At 39.7% G+C, this 20,427-nt stretch overlaps 1 protein-coding gene across 1 annotated transcript in view; it reads left to right on the top strand.

The window, feature by feature from the left end:
• Positions 1–20,427, top strand: part of LOC144212946 (ryanodine receptor 1-like) — a 38,235-nt gene that overhangs the window by 6,395 nt on the left and 11,413 nt on the right. Inside the window, exons 22-81 of the mRNA XM_077741152.1 lie at positions 29–133; positions 215–318; positions 388–471; positions 550–709; positions 796–943; positions 1,014–1,219; positions 1,285–1,459; positions 1,753–1,961; positions 2,045–2,403; positions 2,488–2,617; positions 2,688–2,848; positions 2,931–3,093; positions 3,170–3,256; positions 3,337–3,563; positions 3,726–4,164; positions 4,236–4,781; positions 4,859–5,059; positions 5,170–5,281; positions 5,367–5,510; positions 5,571–5,844; positions 5,923–6,037; positions 6,216–6,348; positions 6,419–6,513; positions 6,576–6,711; positions 6,787–6,973; positions 7,047–7,158; positions 7,239–7,359; positions 7,480–7,649; positions 7,728–7,948; positions 8,042–8,132; positions 8,405–8,545; positions 8,607–8,770; positions 8,863–8,941; positions 9,204–9,293; positions 9,370–9,510; positions 9,577–9,654; positions 9,908–9,983; positions 10,076–10,199; positions 10,501–10,616; positions 10,697–10,764; positions 10,849–10,970; positions 11,097–11,146; positions 11,226–11,286; positions 11,361–11,487; positions 11,582–11,693; positions 11,776–11,857; positions 12,347–12,477; positions 12,569–12,889; positions 12,987–13,227; positions 13,322–13,409; positions 13,488–13,580; positions 13,882–13,896; positions 16,381–16,551; positions 16,622–16,681; positions 16,760–16,894; positions 16,991–17,103; positions 17,521–17,617; positions 17,691–17,800; positions 17,867–17,918; positions 18,003–18,095. Of these exons, the coding sequence (XP_077597278.1) occupies positions 29–133; positions 215–318; positions 388–471; positions 550–709; positions 796–943; positions 1,014–1,219; positions 1,285–1,459; positions 1,753–1,961; positions 2,045–2,403; positions 2,488–2,617; positions 2,688–2,848; positions 2,931–3,093; positions 3,170–3,256; positions 3,337–3,563; positions 3,726–4,164; positions 4,236–4,781; positions 4,859–5,059; positions 5,170–5,281; positions 5,367–5,510; positions 5,571–5,844; positions 5,923–6,037; positions 6,216–6,348; positions 6,419–6,513; positions 6,576–6,711; positions 6,787–6,973; positions 7,047–7,158; positions 7,239–7,359; positions 7,480–7,649; positions 7,728–7,948; positions 8,042–8,132; positions 8,405–8,545; positions 8,607–8,770; positions 8,863–8,941; positions 9,204–9,293; positions 9,370–9,510; positions 9,577–9,654; positions 9,908–9,983; positions 10,076–10,199; positions 10,501–10,616; positions 10,697–10,764; positions 10,849–10,970; positions 11,097–11,146; positions 11,226–11,286; positions 11,361–11,487; positions 11,582–11,693; positions 11,776–11,857; positions 12,347–12,477; positions 12,569–12,889; positions 12,987–13,227; positions 13,322–13,409; positions 13,488–13,580; positions 13,882–13,896; positions 16,381–16,551; positions 16,622–16,681; positions 16,760–16,894; positions 16,991–17,103; positions 17,521–17,617; positions 17,691–17,800; positions 17,867–17,918; positions 18,003–18,095 (8,766 nt within the window). The remainder of the gene's footprint in view (positions 1–28; positions 134–214; positions 319–387; positions 472–549; positions 710–795; positions 944–1,013; positions 1,220–1,284; positions 1,460–1,752; positions 1,962–2,044; positions 2,404–2,487; positions 2,618–2,687; positions 2,849–2,930; positions 3,094–3,169; positions 3,257–3,336; positions 3,564–3,725; positions 4,165–4,235; positions 4,782–4,858; positions 5,060–5,169; positions 5,282–5,366; positions 5,511–5,570; positions 5,845–5,922; positions 6,038–6,215; positions 6,349–6,418; positions 6,514–6,575; positions 6,712–6,786; positions 6,974–7,046; positions 7,159–7,238; positions 7,360–7,479; positions 7,650–7,727; positions 7,949–8,041; positions 8,133–8,404; positions 8,546–8,606; positions 8,771–8,862; positions 8,942–9,203; positions 9,294–9,369; positions 9,511–9,576; positions 9,655–9,907; positions 9,984–10,075; positions 10,200–10,500; positions 10,617–10,696; positions 10,765–10,848; positions 10,971–11,096; positions 11,147–11,225; positions 11,287–11,360; positions 11,488–11,581; positions 11,694–11,775; positions 11,858–12,346; positions 12,478–12,568; positions 12,890–12,986; positions 13,228–13,321; positions 13,410–13,487; positions 13,581–13,881; positions 13,897–16,380; positions 16,552–16,621; positions 16,682–16,759; positions 16,895–16,990; positions 17,104–17,520; positions 17,618–17,690; positions 17,801–17,866; positions 17,919–18,002; positions 18,096–20,427) is intronic.

The raw sequence follows: 20,427 nt of genomic DNA, 5'->3' as shown, positions 1-20,427 counted from the left end.
TCTTTGCATTTTTAACAAAAAAATCCAGATTGTGCTTCCCCCTCATTTGGAGCGTATTCGTGAGAAGCTAGCGGAGAATAGTCACGAGCTATGGGCTGTGACTCGTATTGAACAAGGGTGGACCTATGGACCAGTGAGTGCCTGTAGACATTGGAAAATATTTACTTATATAAAGAGCACTTCCTAAAAATTCACAATTTCCTGTCATTTCAAGTTCCGTGATGATAACAAGAAGCTCCATCCTTGCCTGGTTGATTTCCAAGGTCTACCAGAACCTGAGAAAAACTACAATTTAGCAATGTCTGGAGAGACTCTCAAGTAAGTGTGTGCTTTATCCTTGTAAGGAATAAACATAGTTTCTAATGCTACAATCCATATTTTTCAAAGGACGTTGTTGGCACTCGGGTGCCATGTAGGAATGGGAGATGAGAAAGCAGAGGAGAATCTGAAAAGAACCAAACTTCCAAAAACGTAAGTGTTTTCCCGTTTTTTAAACTTTTTAAAAGCTCCAAAAGCTTCTGTCACCATCTTACATATGCTATTCCTCAGATACATGCAGAGTAATGGCTATAAACCCGCTCCATTGGACCTCAATCACGTCAAGCTGACACCTAATCAGAACACTCTCGTAGAGAGGCTGGCAGAAAATGGTCACAATGTTTGGGCCAGAGACCGAGTTCGACAGGGCTGGACATATAGTATTGTTCAGGTACATTTCTGCATCCATGGCATGACATCATCTGCATGTAAAATAACATAAGCATAAAACAACTTTTCCAATTTGTGCATTTACAGGACATCATGAATAAACGCAATCCTCGTCTGGTTCCTTATAACCTATTGGATGAAAAGACCAAAAAAACAAACCGTGATACAGTGTGTGCAGCAGTTCGAACATTAATCGGCTATGGTTACAACATTGAACCGCCGGATCAGGAGAGCTGTATGTTTATGCAATATTGATCATTCCTGAGGAAGGGTTTGTAGATATAACATTATTTGTGCTCATGCAGGTGGCCCCGGAACAGGCAGCACTCATGGAGATAAGATCAGAGTGTTCAGAGCAGAGAAGTCTTATGGCGTCACGCAGGGAAAGTGGTACTTTGAGTTTGAAGCTGTGACAGTGGGTGAGATGAGGGTGGGCTGGGCCCGACCGAGCGTTCGAGCCGACACTGAACTTGGTGCAGATGAGTTGGCTTATGTCTTCAATGGTTTCAAGGTAGGAATTAAGCATTTTTGTGAAGGACTGGCAAGTAAAATGGTACCTAAACTTGTCATTTTCAGGCCCAACGCTGGCACGTGGGAACTGAGTCATTTGGTCGGCAATGGCAATCTGGTGACGTGGTGGGTTGTATGATTGATCTGACAGAGATGAACATCATGTTCACACTTAATGGAGAGATGTTGATCAGTGATTCTGGCTCTGAGATGGCCTTTAAGGACATTGAAATAGGAGAAGGTAAGTTGAAAAACAAGTAATGATATTGAAATATTCTTGGGACTGTTAAGACTACAAAAGAGACATCCAGTTTCAATCTGGATGGATTAAAATTCTGATGAAAATGTGAATAAACCCAACCTAAACTATTTATTCAGCTTTTTTCTCCGGAATTGAGTGTTCTCATCTTCCGTTCATTTACAAAGAATTATAAAACATGTAAATTGAGTAAAAAATACCTTAACCCCTTCAAAACCACCACTTCTCTTGCTCATTGACATTTCATTTATAGAGTGTATGTAAACCATCCCTAGGCTTCATACCTGTATGCAGTCTTGGCTTGTCCCAGGTGGGACGGATCAACTTGGGTCAGAATGTCAGTAGCCTGCGCTACTTTGCCATCTGTGGGCTGCAGGAGGGATTTGAACCTTTTGCCATCAACATGAAAAGAGACATCACCATGTGGTTCAGCAAGAGCCTCCCTCAGTACATTGCCGTACCAACTGATCACCCTCACATAGAGGTTTCTTTTCCCATTAACACGTTATTGCATGTGTAATTTACTATATTATTTATTCATATATAACCTCCTTGAATACATTTTAGGTGTCACGTGTTGATGGGACAGTGGAAACGGCTCCTTGTCTCAAGGTGATCCACAAGACATTTGGATCCCAGAACGCTAATACCGATTTGCTGTTCCTGAGGCTCAGCATGCCAGTGGAATTCCACGAGACTTTCAAAGTCCCTGCGGGGACCACCCTCCTAACTCGCACCCTCACTATCCCAGAAGAAGAAGTTGTAGAGGTGGACCCAGACTCTGAGTTTGAAATACTCAAGAAGTCAGCCTCACGTAAAGAGCAGGAAGAAGATAAAAAAGAACCCTCTGTGCCTAAGGAGATACCTGCTTTAAAAAATGGAGAGAATGAGAAGGACGCTTCAACTGAGAAGAGCAAGAAAAAAGGGTTTGTTTTGCATCATAGCAAGTTATTTCAAAGAAGATTTGAAAAATCTCAAAAAATATTCAATACATGCATTTTTTTATACAGATTCCTTTTCAAGGCCAAGAAGGCCGCATTGATAACCCCACAGCCTGTTATTCCAACCATGCCCCGCTTAGTGGAAGATGTTGTACCAGATGACAGGGATGACGTGGACATCATTCTCAACACCACCACAGTATGAAATCGTAACTAGTATTCATAGTCAAAACATCCCCCAGTAATTTACATTAACTTTCCTTTACCAGTACTACTATTCTGTGCGAGTGTTTGCTGGCCAAGAACCGAGCTGTGTTTGGGTTGGTTGGATTACCCCTGATTATCATCAATATGATCTTCATTTTGACCTCAGTAAAGTGAGGAATGTAACAGTCACCGTAGGTGATGATAAAGGCAACATCCATGATAGGTATGTTACAGTTGAATATATGTATATTCTCTTTTGTCAATGATAAATTCTAATTCGACGGCCGTGTGTTATTGCGGTACAGTATAAAGCGTAGTAACTGCTACATGGTTTGGGGAGGTGAGTTCAGCAGCTCCCAACAGACCCGAGTGAGCCAAGAAGACTTTGTGATTGGCTGCCTTATCGATTTGGACACAGGACTAATGACCTTTACTGCAAATGGAAAAGAGATCAATACATTCTATCAGGTTAAGAAACATTCAGTCTATTTTACTTCCATTTACTTATAAAAGTATATTTGTTTAACATTGTCGCATGTTTCAGGTGGAGCCCAACACTAAACTATTCCCAGCAGTTTTTGTTTTACCTTCCAGCCAGAATATGATTCAAATTGAGCTTGGTAAACTAAAGGTAAGTTCCAAGTCATAAAAGAACTTGAAGAAAAAAGTGTTTTTCTCTAATGATTGATTCATATGATTTTTTTCTGCCAGAACATTATGCCCATTTCAGCCGCCATGTTCCGTAGTGAACGCAAAAATCCAGTCCCTCAATGTCCTCCGAGATTGGATGTCCAAATCTTAACTCCGGTCATTTGGAGCCGCATGCCTAACCATTTCTTGGCTCCTGATACAGGGCGCATTAGCGAGAGACTTGGTTGGCTTGTTCAGTGTCAAGAGCCACTTGCCATGATGGCCCTCCATATTCCAGAAGAGAACAGGTGTGTCTCAAAATTCCGCATGTACCCTACCTCGGTGTAGTTTTCCAATTAGATTTTTGAATCCTCTTTGGCAAGATTCTATCATTTAGTTAATGTGTAAAAAAACCCGAAAAAGTGGGCCTTTAAACCCAATAATACCCTACATTTTTGCCAACCCACCAGGTGCATTGATATCCTGGAGCTCTCTGAAAGAATGGATCTGCTGAAGTTCCACTACCACACGCTGAAGTTGTACGGCTCAGTGTGCGCCTTGGGAAACAACCGAGTGGCCCACGCTTTGTGTAGCCACGTTGACGAATCTCAGCTATTCTACGCAATAGAGAACACCTATCTTCCTGGCCCAATGAGAAGCGGCTTCTACGACCTTCTCATCAGTATGCACCTGGAGTCTGCTAAGAGGAATCGACTTGGAACTAACAAAGAATTCATAGTGCCCATGTCAGATGAGACTCGCAGTATCACCTTGTACTCTGTCAAGTCCCATGCTTTACCTGGTGTCGGACTCACTACATGCTTGCGTCCCAAACTCCATTTTTCTCCTACTGGGTTTGTTGGAACAAATCCAGACCTCTACACACTGAGTCCAGTAATTCCCTTACAGGTGAGGTTATCCACCAGAAAGTGAGCAGGAAGTTCAAATCCTACTTCATTTCTGTTTTGCTTCATTTCCAGGTACTTAAAACCAAAGCACTAACTATGTTGATAGAGGCTGTGCAGGACGGCGGTCAAGCCATGAGAGACCCGGTAGGGGGTAGTGTCGAATTCCACTTTGTTCCAATTCTGAAGCTCATCAGTACACTGCTCATTATGGGTGTTTTTGACGATGAAGATGTGACCCATATTCTGAAAATGATCGAGCCTACAGTTTTTAGTGGCAAGAAGCCAGAGGAACTGGATGAAGAAGTTGCTAAAGTGGATGAAGACAAAGAACCTAAAGCACAGGACGATGTGCTGGAAGAAGAAGAGGAGGAGGAGTTTGATGATGATGGCATTGGAGAAGAGGAAGAAGAGTTAGAAGATGAAGATGCATTAGAGATGACTGAATCCATCATCCCACATGAACAAATGGTCGAGGAGACTGATCCGGTAAATGGAGAGAAAGGAGCAGAAGACACTGAGAAAGAGATTAAATCTTCTGAGACAAGTGGTGAACCCAAACAAGAACATTTAGAGCAAGGCCTTTTCCAGATGAAACTGCCAGAGTCTGTCAAATTACAGGTATGTTGTTATTGCTTCAAAAGGGAATACGTAATGCCAGCTGATTTGAAATACTCTTGCCAACTTTTTTTTTCCAGATGTGCACTCTACTTCAATATTTTTGCGATTGCGAACTTCGGCACAGAGTGGAAGCCATCATTGCTTTTTCAGACAAGCTAGTCAGCCAGATCCAATCCAATCAGAGACAGCGGTACAATGAACTCATGTTAGCCTTCACCATGAGTGCTGCTGAGACAGCACGGAAGACCCGTGAATTCCGTTCGCCACCACAAGAACAGGTACTCAGAGTTATATGTTGTAAATGTGCATCTGACAATATTCAAGTGTTAAGAAAGTCACCAACTTCTAAGGATTATTCACAGTCATTTCATATATAATTTCATCATAGGTCAATATGCTTATGAACTTCAAGAACTGTGCAGAAGATGAAGATTGTCCAGTTCCAGATGAAGTCCGCGAGGCCCTCCAAGAATTTCACAATACTTTACTGGGGCATTGTGGTTGGTTCTACTCAGTGTACCTACTTTTAATCATCATATGAAAACTGTGGCTCAGTTTTATAATTGTGATACTATTCTATGTCAGGCGTTCATATTGAAGAAGAGGAGGAAGAAGAAGTAGTAGATAATTCTGTGCGTGGACGACTCCTCCGTTTATTGGAAAGGGTGAAGAAGGTCCGCCAGAAGAAGGTGGAGGAGGAACCTGAGCCAGAGGAAGATAAAAAACCAAGTGAGCTTTCTCAGGTCTTGCAAACATACCACTCTCTTTTTACACTTTGACTCTTCCCAGGTACCCTGCAGGAGCTGATTTCCCATTCAACGATTCATTGGGCCCAAGAGTCATTTATTCAGAACCCAGAACTTGTTCGTATGATGTTCAGTCTCCTCCACAGGCAATATGACGGACTGGGGGAGCTGGTACGGGCCCTTCCCAAAGCCTACACCATCAATGCAGTTTCCATTCAGGACACAATGGATCTGCTGGAGTGCTTGGGACAAATACGCTCACTTTTGATTGTACAGATGGGTCCAGAGGAGGAGAGGCTCATGATTCAAAGCATTGGGTAGATTTTTAGTTTTCCTATATTACCCACCATTGCCAATCCTTGATTCTAAAATCACACATGAACTCTCTTCTTTAGGAATATTATGAGCAACAAAGTTTTCTATCAGCATCCGAATTTGATGAGAGCTCTTGGCATGCATGAAACAGTCATGGAGGTCATGGTTAATGTACTGGGTGGCGGAGACTCCAAGGTATTTTTTTTAAATATACTCTGTACCATAGTATATCATTATATTATATACATTTACTTGGCAAATTATTTTGAGGGAAAAGTGTATCTCTAGGAATAGTTTTAGCACGACATACTTTATGGTGAAGAAATGCTACTATGTTACATTTTTCCTCTTTAATCTACTTTTATGTATGCAGGAAATCAGATTCCCGCGTGTGGTGACAAACTGCTGCCGCTTTTTGTGCTATTTCTGTCGCATCAGCCGTCAGAACCAGCGTTCCATGTTTGATCATCTCAGCTATCTGCTGCAAAACAGCGGCATCGGCCTCGGTAATTATATTCACCGCGACTGAAGTGTTTTTCTGTTTCATCTCATCTTATTGTATATGCTCTTCTTTAGGAATGCGGGGCTCAACACCCTTGGATGTGGCGGCAGCCTCTTGCATTGACAACAATGAGCTGGCGTTGGCTCTACAAGAACAAGACCTAGAAATGGTAAAAGCCTTGCAATCCTTAGAAACAAGAAGAAGTACTTAATTTGAATTATGTCATTCTAGGTGGTAAAGTATCTGGCTGGATGTGGGCTTCAGAGCTGTCCAATGCTCCTCTCCAAGGGTTACCCTGATATTGGGTGGAATCCATGCGGTGGAGAGAAATACCTCGATTTCCTTCGTTTTGCCGTATTTGTTAATGGTGTGTTCCATTTTGTTTTGTTAGTTCGTTTACAGCGTATGTGGTTTTAATATACTTTTGTTTTTTTTCCCACAGGGGAGAGTGTAGAGGAGAATGCCAATGTTGTAGTGCGGCTCCTCATCCGTAGGCCCGAATGCTTTGGCCCAGCCCTCAGAGGTGAAGGTGGTAATGGTCTTCTGGCTGCTATTGAAGAAGCCATTAAAATATCAGAGGACCCTGCCAGGGATGGTCCCAGTGTCAAGAAAGACAGGCGTTTCCCCATGTAAGATCCTCAGATTCATTTGGGATGCTGGAAAAAAGATATATCTAAATCATCTCTGGTAAAATTCTTGTAGGTTTGGAGGAGAGGAGCAGCATGAAGAAAACAGGGTGCATCTGGGAAATGCCGTCATGTCTTTCTACTCGGCACTAATTGACTTGTTGGGCCGTTGTGCTCCAGAAATGCATGTAAGATGCCAGAATCTGTACAAAAAAGATTCAATTTTTTGTTGAACAAACAAAAGGATAACATTTTTTGTCTCACACAGCTAATTCAAGCTGGAAAGGGTGAGGCTCTAAGGATCCGAGCCATTCTTAGGTCCTTGGTCCCTCTTGAGGATTTGGTTGGTGTCATCAGCCTTCCGGTTCAGATACCTTCTTTTGGAAAAGGTAAAAACTCACGACATCATATTCGATTCCTCAAAGAATTACTGTTTCTAATTAAGTAGAGACACCTGGAATAACCCACACAAATAGTTTTGACCAGTTATGTCCTTCTCTTCTATTCAGACAACAGTATTATAGAACCAAAGATGTCAGCCAGTTTTGTGCCAGATCACAAAGCTCCCATGGTTCTGTTCCTGGACAGAGTGTATGGTATTGATAATCAGGATTTCCTACTTCATGTGCTGGAGGTGGGATTCCTACCTGACATGAGGGCTGCTGCCTCACTAGACACGGTGAGGTTTAAAGGCACTGTGCACTTTGGTCTTTTTGAATGCTGTTTGTAATATTCTGTTGGACTGTATTTCCACTAGGCTGCCTTCGGTACAACCGAGATGGCGCTTGCTCTGAATCGTTACCTGTGCTCTGCTGTGCTGCCACTTATCACTAAGTGTGCCCCCCTCTTTGCTGGTAGCGATCACCGAGCTATTATGATTGATTCGATGTTGCATACAATCTATCGGCTGTCTCGGGGTCGAGCCTTCACAAAGGCCCAAAGGGACATCATTGAGGAATGCCTTATGGCTCTGTGCAAGTACGACAAATCTCTAAAAACTGTGTATATATATATATATATGGATGTGTGTATTTTTTAAATGATCTGTGCTATTTTTTTTGGTTCCTACAGGCATCTTCGTCCATCCATGCTGCAGCATTTACTACGTCGTCTGGTTTTTGATGTTCCAATTCTAAATGAGTATGCCAAAATGCCACTAAAAGTAAGAAAACACTTAACTGTTTTAGGAAAATGATTCCATTAAATTGTGGACACTTTTTATTCTTGCTGAATGCTAATAGACAGATTTATTGAATCACTTTGTAAAGTTTTAGAGCATTTTACTAGTTTGATCACTTTTTGGGGGGGAAAATTAGATTGACACTGTCAAAGGCCTCATTTAATCTATTTCTTCAGTTCCTATGTGGCGTCACTCAGAATACTCATAAAGTGTAGACAATTATACAGTAAATCTTATTCATGTGTGTCCCGTAGCTGTTGACCAACCACTATGAGCGTTGCTGGAAATATTACTGCCTCCCCAATGGTTGGGCTAATTTTGGATTGGCATCAGAAGAAGAGCTGCACCTGACTCGCAAGCTTTTTTGGGGCATATTTGAGTCCCTTGCACACAAGGTACTGCTGTCAAAATGATGAAATTTGTTCAAGTCCACAAACATCTTATTGTGATTGACAGAAATTTGATGCTGAGATTTTCAAAATCTCAATGCCGTGCATCTGCGCCATAGCCGGCGCCATTCCCCCAGACTACGTAGATGCAAGTTATTCTTCTAAGACTGAAAAGAAGGCCTCAGTAGATGCCGAAGGAAACTTTGATCCAAAACCAGTAGAGACAACAAAGTAAGCTTATTGCTGTTGTTGTTTTTCAAATTATAATAACAAGGTCTTCTTAGTTTTAATTAAAATATCAATTTTTGAACTATCTCTCACAGCACAATCATTCCTGAAAGACTAGATGCCTTCATCAACAAATATGCTGAATATACACATGATAAATGGGCTTTTGAAAAGGTAAGGGATTTTTGTACTGTCCTAATTTGATTAAGGGGAAACATTGTATAGTGGTTTACACTGCACAACCTTAAAAAAAAGTTATTGTGGCTCATATATGTCGATGTATTTTTTTAAATGTACAACTTCCTTACATTATATGTTAAGGAATTTGAGTTACAGGAGTTATTCATGAAGTCCAACTGATGACCAATTTTTTTTGTTCGACTCGACAACTAAAGAAAACATTATTGTAAAGTTCAGTGTATACTCAATGTTATAGATCCAAAATAATTGGTCATATGGAGAAGTCCTGGATGAAAACGCCAAAACTCATCCTATGCTCAGACCCTACAAGACATTCTCGGAGAAAGTAAGGGCATAAAATATGTATTTACATTTATTCTACACAACAATACCTATGGCAATGATCACCTTGCTTTTTTCAGGACAAAGAGATCTACCGCTGGCCCATTAAAGAGTCAGTCAAAGCAATGCTTGCTTGGGAGTGGACTATAGACAAAGCAAGAGAGGAAGAAGAGTCAGACAAGAAGAAGGCAGCATCGCGCAAAATATCACAAACGGCTCAGGTATGTAGACTATAGAATACACTGTTGCTATCAATTCATAATACATGACAATCATCCCCGTTTTAGGCCACCTATGATCCGAGTCATGGTTACAGTCCACAGCCTATTGACATCACTCACATGGCCCTCTCAAGAGACCTGCAGGTATACATATCATCGTTATAAATAAGACCAACTAGCACTTAAGGGGGTACTTTACTGAATTTAATAGAATGACCTTTATCGGGCTGAAACCCGTAATCCTTTTCTTTCTTAAAAAGGATTAAAAAAAAGGATTTCTTTCTTTAATGGGTGAATAAAAAATAAAAAGTTGGCCGAGGGGGCAATTTAAATTAATTGTCAGATGTGACAAACCACAAATTTTGTGCTACGGACTAATGCTGTTTCTTCTGTTCAGTCTATGGCTGAGCAGCTGGCAGAAAATTACCATAACACTTGGGGCAGGAAGAAGAAGCTGGAACTACAAGCTAAAGGCAAGATGTTTAACTGGATCAGAATAGAATTGTGCTTATTTTTTATCCCCACTGTAGTTGTTTTTAATTTATTTGCTACTGTGTTTTGTTAGGAGGAGGAACACATCCCCTTTTGGTACCATACGACACCCTGACAGCAAAGGAAAAGGCTCGAGACCGTGAGAAGGCCTATGAGCTACTGAAGTTCCTACAACTGAATGGATATGCTGTCACAAGGTAAAATAAGTACATGTAGATTAGAAAAAAAATGCTCTGGCAGAATATAACCTTGGATACCCTAAATACACGAACAAATAAAATAAAAAAAAGAATTAGATTAGAGTACCGGAGATTACCTTTAGGCCGATCACTGTAGAAGTAATACAGGCACGCATGGTTATGCAATCATTATTACATTGAGTACAAGGGTCAAACTCATAGTATAATCATTTTGACTGAAAAAATGAAATTAAAGAGTTTTAGCTCATGCAAATCTCCCTTTATAGTGAAAATTAAATGGGTTTTTTTTGTTTTTCAGGGGCCTGAAAGATATGGAATCGGACATTTCCTCGATTGAGAAAAGATTTGCTTATGGCTTCCTTCAGAAATTGTTGAAATGGATGGAAATTGCCCAAGAGTTCATAGCTCATCTGGGTACTGCTAAAATTCCTTAGTATACGTGAACCAGTTGTTTCGGAAAAATGTTTTACTCGGGTTTTCAATGTGGATTTCAGAGGCAGTAGTAAGCAGTGGACGAGTGGAAAAGTCTCCCCATGAACAAGAAATTAAATTCTTTGCAAAGGTCTGCTTAATCTTAATAACTTGTCAAAATGTAAGATCTATTTTCTGTTTAATGTTACTTAAAGTGATAGTTTTGCGCTTTCAGATCCTGATGCCACTCATCAACCAGTATTTCAAAAACCACTGCCTCTACTTTTTATCCACACCTGCAAAAGTTTTAGGGAGTGGTGGTCATTCATCCAATAAGGAGAAAGAGATGATTGCAAGGTGATGATACATAAATAACATATATGCCTCCTTTTCATGTGTCTATCCGCTTTCGCTGTTTTGCATTTTCCTTTCCTTTCCTCCACTTTCATTTGTTTCCTCCATTCCTTTCCTCCTCCGCCATAGTATCTTCTGTAAAATGTCAGCTTTGGTGAGACACAGAGTCTCTCTTTTTGGTAAGCTGACTGTTTCCACCTAACAAACATGATTTAGTGATGTAAAGGTAAATTAAGATAGAATTATACATGTGCACAGGTACGGATGCATCGGCCATTGTTAACTGTCTTCACATTCTGGCCCGGTCATTGGATGCAAGGTTGAGTATTTGCAGTATGGATTGAAATGGATTTGATTGATAGTATGGATTGGAAATATTCTTCTTTGTTTTAGGACCGTAATGAAATCCGGTCCTGAGATTGTTAAAGCAGGGCTGCGGTCATTTTTCGAGAGTGCTGCTGATGATATTGAGAAGATGGTGGAAAATCTTAAACTGGGGAAAGTATCTAAAGGGAATCAGGTATTACAGACGCCAATTTTCATGTGTGTTTTTTTTTCATCCTTTGCAAATGTCCACGTTTATTGCCTTTCTGTTTTCTCTGACCCTTTTTTAGCAAGTGAAGGGCGTGTCCCAGAACATCAACTACACTACCATTGCCCTGCTCCCAGTTCTCACATCCCTTTTTGATCACATTGCACAGCATTCATTTGGAGATGATGTCATGTGTGAGTCATTTTTCATTTTTTTTCCTAATTATTATTTATTGTTTCTCTCTCTAATATTCCATTCCTGGTTACACACACACAGTGGATGACTTGCAGATGTCATGCTATCGCATCATGTGCAGCATTTACTCTCTGGGGACGGTTAAGAATCCACACGTTGAGAGGTAATGACAGAACTTTTTTTGTGATTGACCTCTAAGTCAATTCCCCCAAGTTTATTTTATTCTAAGCACAATCTGACTCTGAAAACACAAACTTAGATCATATGAAGGAATGCTTTGACAACTATTTACCAAAATGTTGACAAATTATTCCAAGTCGACCACACAAAAAATATAACAAATCATCCTCGTATATGATAAGCATCTATAGGATTACTCTCGAATTGGCAAAACCATTCCTGTTGTCCTTGTAGTCAGGGCAATGCGTATTATCTTCTGTCACCATCCTTCATTTTAGAATGTTATGTACAAATATTCTTCTGATGCACTCCTATTTGAAATATCGTTTCGTGTTGGTTTCAATATGCTTTTTATGTATAATAAAGCAATAGAATCAGACAGTCCAATTACTGATTATCACATTAGCAAAAATATGATTTCCCTTTAGCATTTGTAAAGGTCTTTACTGAATTTAATCATCTGTGTTTACAGACAGAGACCAGCTCTTGGAGAGTGTTTGGCTCACCTGGCAGCAGCCATGCCAGTGGCCTATTTAGAGCCCCATTTGAATGAATTCAATGCTTTCTCTGTGTACACCACAAAAACTCCCAGAGAAAGAGCCAGTGAGTTTGATTCATTTGTGCAGAGATTTTATTGTCATAAAGAACTAGATTGATGGTCTTTTCTTCACACCTTTTCCAATGAATCCAAAAGTACTCGGCCTCCCTAATGAAGTTCAAGAGTTGTGTCCGGATATCCCAGAGCTGGATTCTCTTCTGAAGGAGATCGGTGACTTGGCAGAGTCCGGTGCTCGATATACAGAAATGCCTCATGTTATTGAGATCACTTTGCCTATGTTGTGTAACTATTTGCCTCGTTGGTGGGAACGAGGACTGGAGAACTTCCTCGAGATGGAGAGCCAGCTTTGCACCGCGGTTACATCGGAGCACCTCAATCAGTTACTGGGTAGCATCATGAAAATTGTAGTCAACAATCTGGGTATAGATGAAGCCTCTTGGATGAAAAGGTTGGCTGGTAAGTCACTTTTTTTAAACTCTACCCATTTACATCCATTGTGTCAAAACTTCTGTTCATGAAATCAAGTGCAACAATTTATTTTTGTTCCTCCCAGTGTTTTCGCAGCCCATTGTGAGCAGGGCCAAACCAGAAATGCTTAAATCCCATTTCATCCCAACAATGGAGAAACTGAAAAAGCGCACTTCAAAAGTGGTGGCCGAGGAAGACCACCTGCGAATGGAGGGCAAATCGGAAGGGGACGAGGAAGACGGTACCATACGGGATGAATTTGCCGTCCTCTGCCGAGACCTGTATGCTCTCTACCCTCTCCTAATCCGTTATGTGGACAACAACAGGTTTGTTATTGATTGTAAACAAACTATTTTGGTCAATTGGCCTATTTCAATAACTTTGGGGGGGGGATACTTGGAATCATTTTTTTCTGTGCAGAGCAAGGTGGCTAACCTGCCCAGATCCAGATGCCGAGGAGCTCTTCCGTATGGTCGGAGAGGTCTTCATTTTCTGGTCTAAATCTCACGTGTGTATCCTGCTTTCATTTAACCTTTTGATATTGACGCCCATTTGTATAAGATGATGTTTTCCCATATCACTGCAGAACTTCAAGCGGGAGGAGCAGAACTTTGTGGTGATGAATGAAATCAATAACATGTCATTCCTCACTGCTGATAGTAAGAGCAAAATGAGTAAGGTGAGTTGTTGAAGTTTGTTCACTGTGACTCATAGAACATCATGTGATAGAAAAAATGTGTGTTCCCTCCCATTCTAATTTATTGTTTCAAGCCATGTTAGTCCCAAATTGAACCTTTTGAAAATGTTATCCTTCATTCACGTGATTATTTTCTAGATATACCTGCTGTTATGTTTTATTTTGACCTGTAAACACTTCATTTCAATAGCTTTTTGAGAACAGAAGCAGGTATTGTTAACAATATTCTCTCTTTGGCTGTCCTTGTTGTCTTCATCTGTTGGGTTGCGGCTGGGTTTTCCAGGGCGGGGACTCAGAGGTTAGATCTTGTTACTGCACGATCGCTGTGCTGACCGCATGGCACCTCACTTGGGGGAGCTTTTCATCAACCTCCCCAGCACACTGGCACAACCGATCCACACCGAGTCATTAAATTTTCACTGCCATACACACATGTACTATATTGGAAAAAGTATCAACACACATGCACACAATTTCTATTGAGCAGTCATGGGCTGCAATGGACGGGGCTAGTCATGCATCCCATTTGGATTTGGAGAATAATCCCTACCAACCCTCCCAGTCCAAATGGTTTGGAAGTCTAGCACCAGTAATGACAGGCAATAATGAATGAATATTGTGGAATTCACCCCCAAGACAGTCAATTTACAGTGTCATTATATATGTCATTTGATTCTAGTTGTTATTTATATATATTTTTTTCATTATAGATTAAGAATTAATGTTACAAAATATAGATATATAATAATAATTGATAATACATGAATCAGGTTATTTTTATTACCAAAATTAGTAACTTATCCAATAATGGTTAAATTATATAATATACGATAATAATAATAAACATACTGTAATATTCCCACAGACACACTTTTAACATGTATAATGTGAGATAATGTTGAAAATTCCCCACAGAGGAACTTTAGCCCTGCTCTCAAATTTATTGAATACATCCTACAAACACACAAGTTGTCCTTGGATAAATAGGCTTTAACATTATTCCAGTAAAGGATCTCAGGGCAGACCCTTACAAACACATGCCAAGTCCTGCCAGTGTGCGAGGGGGGGAGTCAGGAGGCGTTTGATGAAAGTACTCAGCTGTAGAAATGGGCTCATGGCACTGGGCTCAGCATCACTAGGCCCAAAGCGGCAGTGAGAGCACAGTGCCATCATGCTGTCAGTTTGCTCTCTGTTGATCATAGTAGATTTGGAGTCTTGTAGAATGTCTCTTGTTTCCGTTACTAGTAGCCAGGTTGACCTGTAGCTTGTGTAATGCAGCTTTCTGCCACTAGAAGATCACGTTAGTCTTCTCCAGGAAGGGCCTTCAGGGACATCATTTGGGATCGCAAATCACACAGGATACTGAAATGTTCTATAGCAAACAGAAGTCATTTTTCCCCACTCACCAGCGTGAGAAAAAAACAATTGTGAGGGCGAGAGCATTTCTCTAGTGCTGTATGTGAGATGTAATCCTGAGCTGTATCCCTGATGGCCCCTCACACTTCTCTGTGCTCTTTCTTCTCTCCTCCCTAAAAATGTCATGGAGCATCATGGTTTGCTTTCCTTTCAACCCACTAACACACCTGAGGTTTAACATGAAATGGCTTATAAACAGCAATTGCTTTGGGGTTGCCCTGTTACTGTTAGAATGTGCTCCAAATTGCCATGAGTTTAACCGATACATTCATTCATACTTAATTATTCCCCAGAACGCTTTGCATCCGGTTCCCATAACACTTTTGCATCAGAAACACAAATAAATAGCTGATGCACCCTTATACAACACAGGAACAGGACTTATTGAACTTAATACTTGAAATAGATGATATGTTAGAAAATTGCCTTTACAAGGACAGTATTTATATGTTTTGATATACACGATCTCAATTATATATGATAGTTCACCTTATTCATTAATTAGATATACTATCTATGTTCTAACTGATCCAACACAGCCAATTTAACCAATGGGATTTCTCCTGAAACAAGAAACACTAGTTTGCAATCCACTGATTATATAGCTACAATACCAGATTGGTGAAAAGGTTTCCTCCTATGGGTTGGACCAAAAACCTCCACCCACTGTGGCCCTTTGTGGAATTAATTCCCCACCCCTGATCCATAGTAATACAATCAGTTATTGCTCGATGACATTGCCAATCTGAATAAAATGTAGTATCTTAAAAGCTCAAAACATCTGCAAACAAGAAAGGAGTCCAGGAGGCAAGCACAGGGACTAGATCTGTCCTATTAACAGTATGAAACTCATGTATTAATATCAATTTGTTTTGCTCTGAAATGGCTAACATCTAATATTCTCAACTTCTTTGTTTCATACGTCAACACGAGTCATCTTGCTCATGAATCTAAAAAAAAATGGTTTGTCTGTCCAGTTTACACTGCACTTTTGTGTCAAACCATTTTTACAGATTAAAACTCCTTTAATGCCCACTCCCTTTCACAAAGCCAGCAAGACCCATATGTTACCCCCACAGTATTACCACACCCTTTACTTACCACTCTGAGCTCAGAGAAATTGAGTTTTTCCCTTTCTAGTTTCAAATTTAGCCATTTCCTCATTCTTTTAGACATTATAAAAATGTATTTTATACTGTAATCCCTTTTTGGGTTCATCTAGCTATTTGCAGGCTTCTACTTTTCATTACATAATAAATATTATGCTGCGCTTTGAAAGGTATGCAGCAGGAGCGATAATCATTTAACTGTGTCAGTTTTGACACATTATGAGATACTGTGAATACTTGCTTGTACTTTGTGACAGGGTGGAGGCTCGGACGCAGAGCGTACCAAGAAGAAAAAACGGGGGGACCGTTATTCGGTGCAAACTTCACTCATCGTAGCCGCTTTGAAGAAGATGCTCCCTATCGGCCTTAACATGTGCTCCCCCGCCGACCAGGAGCTTATCAATTTGGCAAAGATTCGATATTCTTTGGTAATTCATGTTAGATGTGAATGCAGTCTTATTAAATACAAAGAAAATATTATTTTTTTGAATTGGACAGAGAGATACAGATGAAGAAGTGAGAGAGTTCCTGCAGAATAATCTCCACCTGCAGGGAAAGGTCAAATCCCATCCGATTTTTTTTATTTTTGTCAAGTCCTTTCAGAGTTCCAGAGTGTTATTCCTGTGCTCCCAATAGGTCGACAACCCATCCATGCGCTGGCAGATGGCGCTCTACAAAGAAATGGCAGGAAAAGCAGAGGATGCAGATGCCCCAGAGAAAGTGGTCAAAAGAGTGCAGGAAGTCTCCGCTGTTCTCTATCATCTAGAAGTGGTTAGCAATTGTGTTTTCCTACTAAGACAGTAAATACATCAATGAGCATACATAAATGTTGTTTCCTGCCTGTTTCGCTATGTTGTTTTTCTATAGACTGAGCATCCATTCAAATCTAAAAAGATGGTATGGCATAAACTGCTGTCCAAGCAGAGACGCAGGGCTGTTGTTGCTTGCTTCAGAATGACACCATTATACAATATCCCAAGGTAAAATGGTGAAAATCTGTACTAGTAAAAAGTATTAGATATCCCTATTGGGAACCCATTCATTTGAGATGAAATTTGGCAAAATGTATCATAAATGTCACTTAACTCTTTCGGTGTGATTGACGATGAGGGATGGTGGAAATCTGCGGCTGCAAAGCCACATGTGGCTTTTTTTTCCATTTTCCTGCTGTGAATTTCAATTATTTTGTCAATACTGATAGAACTGAGAGCTCCCTTCTATTTTTTTTGCCATCAGAGGCTTAAATGTTAGAAGTATAAGTGACAATGAAATGTTCAGAGCTGCACTTGGGAAAATGGATTAAAGGAAATTAAAGAACATGTTAAAATGTAACTTTTCCTAGGCTTTTTGGTTGTTTGATTTTTTTTTTTAAAGTTGAAATTTCATGTCACTTACAGGCACAGAGCTTCCAACATGTTCCTTGAGGGATACAAGCGCAACTGGCTTCACACCGAGGGTTACGCATTTGAAGACAGAATGATAAATGACTTGTCTGTGAGTATCTGCAAATTAGATCTTTTTTTTAAAAAGGGTACTTTTTCTTAGATGTCTTCTTTTTGTGCTGCAGAAAGCAATGGAGCAAGAAGAAGGAGACGAGGAGGAGGAGAGAGAAACCAAACCGGATCCACTTCACCAGCTTATTCTGCATTTCAGTCGTACTGCGCTCACAGAAAAGAGGTTTCAGTTGTTAAAAGTCTTCATAACATAAAACCACGGATCATCTGATGTTTTCTTTCATTTCAGTAAACTAGACACAGATCATCTTTATATGGCATATGCAGATATTATGGCAAAAGTGAGTCCTTAAAGGAAAGTTTGGGTTTTTTATTTTTTATTTGAAATGGTGCCCGATGAAATGGACTCTTTCTTGTTCCTTCAGAGTTGCCATATTGATGAGGAGGAAGAGGGGGGTGAGGAAATGTTGGAAGAGGCTGAGGATGAGATGTCCTTTGAGGTGCGACAGTCAGAACTGGTAATGGGCGGCGAGGGGCTGGGGACAAGGAACACAGTGGAGCGGTAGCTCTCCAAGCATTGAGTGCTCTCATCATCACCACATCATATCATCACCACCACCATCGTTGTTCTCTTTTTCTCTCCTTATTTCTTTCTTGTACTTCATTCATGTAGACTTGTTTTATTAGGGAACAATGAGAAAGTCCCAAGCCAGATGTTTTGATAGCTTGTCTTTATTTCAAAGTTGTATGATAGCTCAACTATGTGAGACACCTATTCAATCTGGCTTGGGTCTAATTAGATTTAGATATACAATCTAAAAGGAATGTGGATTTAACACAAATATAACCTTACTAATAAGAATTATTAATCTAATGCCCTTCTCGCTAGTTACTTTTAGAAGATAAATCATAGTAATTGACTTAACTGGCCTATCTCTTATGAAGAAATGTTTTCTCATTCATTAAAAACAATTATATAGAGAATATATGTATATACATATACAGAGAAAAATATAGAGAAAAATGTATTAAATTTCTGATTAACACATTTGAACTCAAATGAACAATTTTTAGATTTTTGTGACTTTTTCACAACAATGACATTAAATAGTCAAATATTATATCAAGTAAGAAAAGAATTACGGGGTGTCCTCAAATGAGGTCAGTGGGTTAAAATGGATTCAACTGTTCTTCCCGCTATGATCAACAATTACAAATACTATGTGGATGCATTTGCAATATTAAGGCTTTTGTAACAGCAGCTAAATTCATTTTTAAATTTATTTTATTATTTAACACCTCCTATCAACGTCTCAATGTCTTATCCCACTCTTCTCTCTCTTCCTCCTGTCTTTCTCCATGGCTTCATGTAATTCCTCTCACCGCTCTAACCCCCCCATCTGTATTAAATGAATGCTGCTGATCAGTGTCTCCCTCTTCCCCACTCACATAGCCTACTGACAGACTACAGAGCAGAAGCGTTTATAGGTCTAAACATTTGTGCACATTTATATCTGCGCACACCACACTGAGAGTAGACAGGTACATTATGGAGGCTAAAAGGCATTTACAGCATGACACATAGTGGGTAAAAAGCTCCGTTAGGCATATTTGGGTGGCGGGTGGTTGGGTTGGTTGCCGTGCGGGAGGTTGAGAAGATCTCTCTATTTGTGATGTGGCTGAAGAGAGCAATGTCTCTTCTGATTCAGAGATATTCTTACAATGGCTGTTTTCCATTCAAGTTTGGCTATATTTCTTTACCCAGTCAGAAATTCAGCGCAGTTTATTATTGATCTATTTATTGGTTGAGTAATAATGACTGGGTCAATAATCTTAAATTTTTATGTACAGTAAAGGATTGGGTTTTCTAAATAGCCTTAAGGCTGGCTTCTTCTTTCTTTGAGCTACACAAACAGACTCCAACTGACATTTCTGACAGCATATCATTGAATTCATTCTTTTCAAGTTCAAAAGACCTTCATTTTCTAGACAATATTACTGGTAAATGCCAAAGAAATATCTCTGACACAGAGAGAGAGGGATTGCATTTTTTGTCAGCAACTTGGACAAAGGCTGCAAGCTTCATGGCTGCAATGTTGGGCCGTTGCTGCTTCCTGTAGTCTAACGCTTGCTCAAGCCAGCAAACGTGATCAAGTAGTGTTGTGACTCCAAAACTAATACACAAAGTGAACTGAAAGAATGATATTCACATTGGGGTTATACCTCTTGACCTGCTTTAGATGAACCTTTTGGTATTATTGAAAAAAAAAACAAAATTTGTTTTGACCACTCTTTAAAAAAAACTGCCAGTAGAAAAAAAAGAATGCAATTAAATTAAATACATAATACTACTCATGATATCAAAGCCATGTAAAGTCAAGTAGACTCAAAATGGATCAATATATAGTTGCACTGTGATCACAATATAGTAGTAATTATTAATGAACCTATCAATCTTTTAAAGAAAAAATAGCGTATAGTTATGTTATGATTCAACAGATATTAATCTTCTTTATCATTACGGTGTTAGTAGGCTTTGTTAAAATATAATTTGCGATAAATGAGCTGTAAAAAGTTATAACCCCAATCCAAATACTTTGCCTAGACAATTGTAACCCAATATTTTATTCATAAATGTCATAAAATAGTACATTCTATAATCCAGAGCATTTGGCCCAAACTGGTAAGTCTATTTGATTCGAGTGAAAGGAGTACGAGTGTGACTTTCAGCAAGAATATAAATGGATGGAATAAAATTTCACTCTTTTGTAGCCTTACTCTGAAAAATATGAATTTTCTTTCTGGATATTACTACATCATCTCTATCCATTTACATTCTGAGCTTGTAAG

This window comes from Stigmatopora nigra, chromosome 19, assembly GCF_051989575.1.
Source record: "Stigmatopora nigra isolate UIUO_SnigA chromosome 19, RoL_Snig_1.1, whole genome shotgun sequence".
Taxonomy (NCBI): Eukaryota; Metazoa; Chordata; class Actinopteri; order Syngnathiformes; family Syngnathidae; genus Stigmatopora; species Stigmatopora nigra.
Note: the sequence above shows the minus strand (reverse complement) of the source record. Positions and strands in the feature narration are given on the sequence as shown.